Source organism: Protopterus annectens, chromosome 3.part0 (genome assembly GCF_019279795.1).
Source record: "Protopterus annectens isolate FY-2018-M chromosome 3.part0, PAN1.0, whole genome shotgun sequence".
NCBI classification, from domain to species: Eukaryota; Metazoa; Chordata; order Ceratodontiformes; family Protopteridae; genus Protopterus; species Protopterus annectens.
Genome location: NC_056731.1, coordinates 163,326,382 through 163,330,395, shown reverse-complemented (window position 1 = coordinate 163,330,395; position 4,014 = coordinate 163,326,382). Strand labels below are relative to the sequence as shown.

General features: G+C 36.8%; 1 protein-coding gene across 1 annotated transcript; it reads right to left on the bottom strand.

The window, feature by feature from the left end:
- Positions 1-3,241: 3,241 nt before the first annotated feature.
- LOC122797253 (prothymosin alpha-like) lies at positions 3,242-3,702 on the bottom strand. Its single transcript, XM_044066100.1, has one exon. The coding sequence runs from the start codon at positions 3,636-3,638 to the stop codon at positions 3,315-3,317; it is 324 nt and encodes a 107-aa protein (XP_043922035.1). The 5' UTR covers positions 3,639-3,702; the 3' UTR covers positions 3,242-3,314.
- Positions 3,703-4,014: the final 312 nt, after the last annotated feature.

Here is a 4,014-nt window from a genome sequence, read left to right as displayed (position 1 = left end):
TCTCCTTGACCTTCTCTGCAGGTGGGAGTATTTTAGCTTCAGATCCGATTTCCTCATTTTTTTCATTTTCCCAAAGTGTTCATCCTACTTTCCATCTCAAATACATGATCTCCACCCCGTCATGCTTCCTGAGCTACTCTGCCTTTACTACCCAGGTTTCTGTTAGTCTAACACTGTTTTGGATATCTTACTTTTCGGCTTCTTTGGCATTCTTCTGTCACACACTACCCTGACAGTTCATGTTATCTGGCTGCAGCACCTCTGATAGTAGTTCTGATCTCCTCATTCAGATTTCATTTCTCTTCACTCACACCTCACAGATTCATAGTTGTTAACCTGTTCCACTATCTTTTCTTCCGTCTCAGTTTTTCATCTTCTGATTTCCCATATGTGCTGCCATAACTGCTGTCTTGTTTGTACTCAGTTTCATCTTAGGTGTCTTCTGTTTTCCATTCCCCTATCATTTGCTGAAATTCTTGTTCAGAATCTGCTTATAATGCCATATCATCTACATACAGCAGCTTTGTTAATTGGTCCCCTCCAACCTGTTTGCGGATCCATCATCAGTAAAAACTCTAGTGGAATCAGACCTGAACCCTGAGGCACACCCACTCCCACCATTAACCTCTCTGTGAGTCCATCTCCAAGCCCTGTTTGTACTTGTGTCACTTGGTCCATATTCTGCATTAATGCTTCCAATATTTCAGAGACATTGAAGCATTGCAGGACTGCTCATTTCAGCTTTTGCTGGACCCTGTCTTATGCTTTCTCGATGACTAGGAATGCCCAGCTGGGCTCTTTCCACATCTCAAGCTACCTGTACACTGTCTGTCTCACTGCAAACATCATCAGTTATTCTGCATCCTGATATGAATGTGGAATTCTCATTTGTCATCCTGCTTCTACTACTCTGCATATTCATGTATCAAACACCATGTATGTACAACACCTTAATACAGTACAACAGGATTTTAATACCTCTATACTGGCCACAGGTCTGAATATCCCTTTTGTTTTTGTATACTAGAATGCATATCCTCCAGCCATCTGCATATGCCTCTCTCTTTATACTATTACTACAAAACTTAGGAACCATTTCTCTCATAGTGCACTGGACAGCTTGTCCATAATTGCAGTAACCTCAGTAGAGCCTGCCACTTTTCTTGACTCCATTTTACTTGGCGGACTTCATACTGCTTCTTGGGTAGGCTCTCCTACTTGTTTTATATATATATATATATATATATATATATATATATATATATATATATATGTAGACATGTAGATATATAAAATGCTGGTCTGACAAAATGTGTCCCACATTGTTACTGAGGAATCAGTTCGTACTTCCTAGTAAATTGTCAGTGACTGATGTATAAAAAGGGTTGCCTGTGGGGAGAGTTCTGAAAGTTAGGTCCTTAAGCAGGGATTGCCAGAGATGTGGGGAGAGTTCTGAAAGTTAGGTCCTTAGGCAGGGATAGTCAGGGAGGTAAGCAGGAGCATGTCTGATGACCGGAGAGATGTGGACTACAGGTCATTCGAGTTCTGTTGTAAACATACACTTGGTGGAGTTACTGAAAATTCAGAGCTGGAATCTGTTATTAGCTAACAGGGTTGTCTAAGATGTCCAATACATGCATAAAAATAAGTCTTTCCACAAAACACTACAAAAAATATTATCACTCGTAAGGGCAATTACATATTCTGGGTTGTGCACTTTTTTGGCAGTAGCTCTACATAGTAGAATTATTATAACTTTACAAGCGAATGGTTCTTTATTTAATGTTTTCAGCTTCAAAGCAGTTCATAGAAGTGATATAACCGTTGTAGCGCAACACATTATGATATTATGATCATGAGCCCCTGACATGCTTTAACATTTTGCTCCAGTGAATATCTGCTTGATTTACTATGTCTGTAGCAATTGGTCTTCTTTCCTTCGTGTATCAGTCTTGATTGGCCAGTAGTAAGTTATAGTAACTTAGAGATTTATTGAACTAGCATTTCCATTTTTTAAAAAAAAATTTCCATTTAATAATACTTTGATTTCCGTAACAAGCAGATAAGATACATAGCATTTATTTAATTTTTTATATTTTGCATGATTTTAGTAACTCAAGCAGTGTAGTAGTTTTTTATACCATCTCAATGCACTATATTTGATATGTGATTAGATTGTTTTTTTTTTTTTGTCTTTCTGTTTTACATCTTTATTATGTTTTGGTATTTTATCATATTCAATAGCAGCATAAACTAAACTTATCTCATACTGGACTTCCACGTCATTAGTCATGTTATTCAATTCTATATTATGATTGCTTATAACACGTGCATGCATAAATAGGAAATATTTACTTCAACATACATTTGATTTATCTTGGTATTTGTTGACTACCTATTGGCTAGTCAATGATTGGCCTTCTTGAAACGCCTATAATTTTTACTGGCTAGAGCCCTTACTTTGTTGCTTATCGTAGTAATAATGAGCTAATCATCTCCAAAGAAATGTTTTACTTTATATGTCTACATCCATGAAATGCAGGCGGACTTGATCATAAATGCTAGTTGCATTTTTTACATGCTTTATTTCTCTATATTGGAATGGAAGCCTTTAACTGAGGTGGTGACTGCCTATTGGCTAGTCAATGATTGGCCATCTTGATGGATTTATAACTTTCCATTGGACAAAGTCATTGCTCTGTAGTTTATTTCAACATTATGACTTTTACATTAATAACGTGTCAACTACTTTTTTCAAAGAAGTGCTTTACCTCGTATTGTCTGCAGCCACGTAATGCAGACAGACATGATTGCAAATGCTAGTGGCATTCTTTACCCAATTGATATTTGCAAATTGGAAAAGAATTTATTTTATTTATTTTTTATTTTATATTTGTTGACCGGGCTAGTCTAACTGGATATATGTTCATTTTCAGTAGAGGCCCGGGGAGAAAAGCTCCAAGCATGAAGAGTGACAATAAGTCAAAAATAAGTTTACAATATATAAAAAGACACTTAAAATCACAGTACAGAGGCAACATTGGTCAAAAGAAAAAAGACACTTAAAATCACAGTACAGAGGCAACATTGGTCAAAAGAAAAATTAAACTAAACAAAATAGTAAGATTGAGAAAGACGCAAAGGAGAGAAGAGCCTTTTATTTTATCCTCATACTAAGAAGGAAAGTGTAGTGACTAGAATTTTTTAGTAATTAACTAATTAATTAGTAATTAAAAATGTACAAATAAAAGCACACCCTCTACAATGAAGTTGACCAATGTGTAGAAACTATAAAAATGTCAAGAGGAAAAGCTTTAGGCTTGTGCTTCATCTTTTGAGGAGTCTCCATTTTCTGTCTTCTGCTTTTTTGTTTCACCTTCCTCCTCGTCCTCTGCAGGTCTTTTTCCTGACTGCTCACTGGATTCTTCCTCTTCCTCTTCACCACCATCTCCATCCGCAGTCTCATTGCCACTTTCTGGAGCTTCCTCAGAGTGTTCAGTACCATTTTCTTCTGTCCCATTTGCAGGTGCATCTCCAGTTCCATTTTCTGCCTTCTCGGTTTCCTCTACAACCTCTTTCTTCTCTTTAAGATCCTTAGCTATAACGGGGGTGGTTTTATCTACTGCAGTATCTGCCATTTTACACTCACGAATAAAATAATATGACTTAATAAAAGAAAAATACTAGCTCACAGACACCAAACAGCTGCAATTGGGCAACGAAAATGGGCTAAAAAATTAAATTACATTTTTTTGGGAAAATAAGTTTTTAGTTGTTGTGGTACCCTGGCTCGCAGCCTCGTATGCGGGTGCATATGATTGCAAGCATGACCTGCACTGTTTTATTTATATTTTTTCAATCATAAGTTTTTAATTGTTTTAAGATTTTCACTGTTACATACCTGCTGCCGCGCAAGCAGGCAGACGTAATCAAGGCGTTTTTCCATCTGTCTATTGATTCAAGCCTGCTGCTGTGAAAACAGGCAGACAAGACTAATAACACTACTTGTATTAC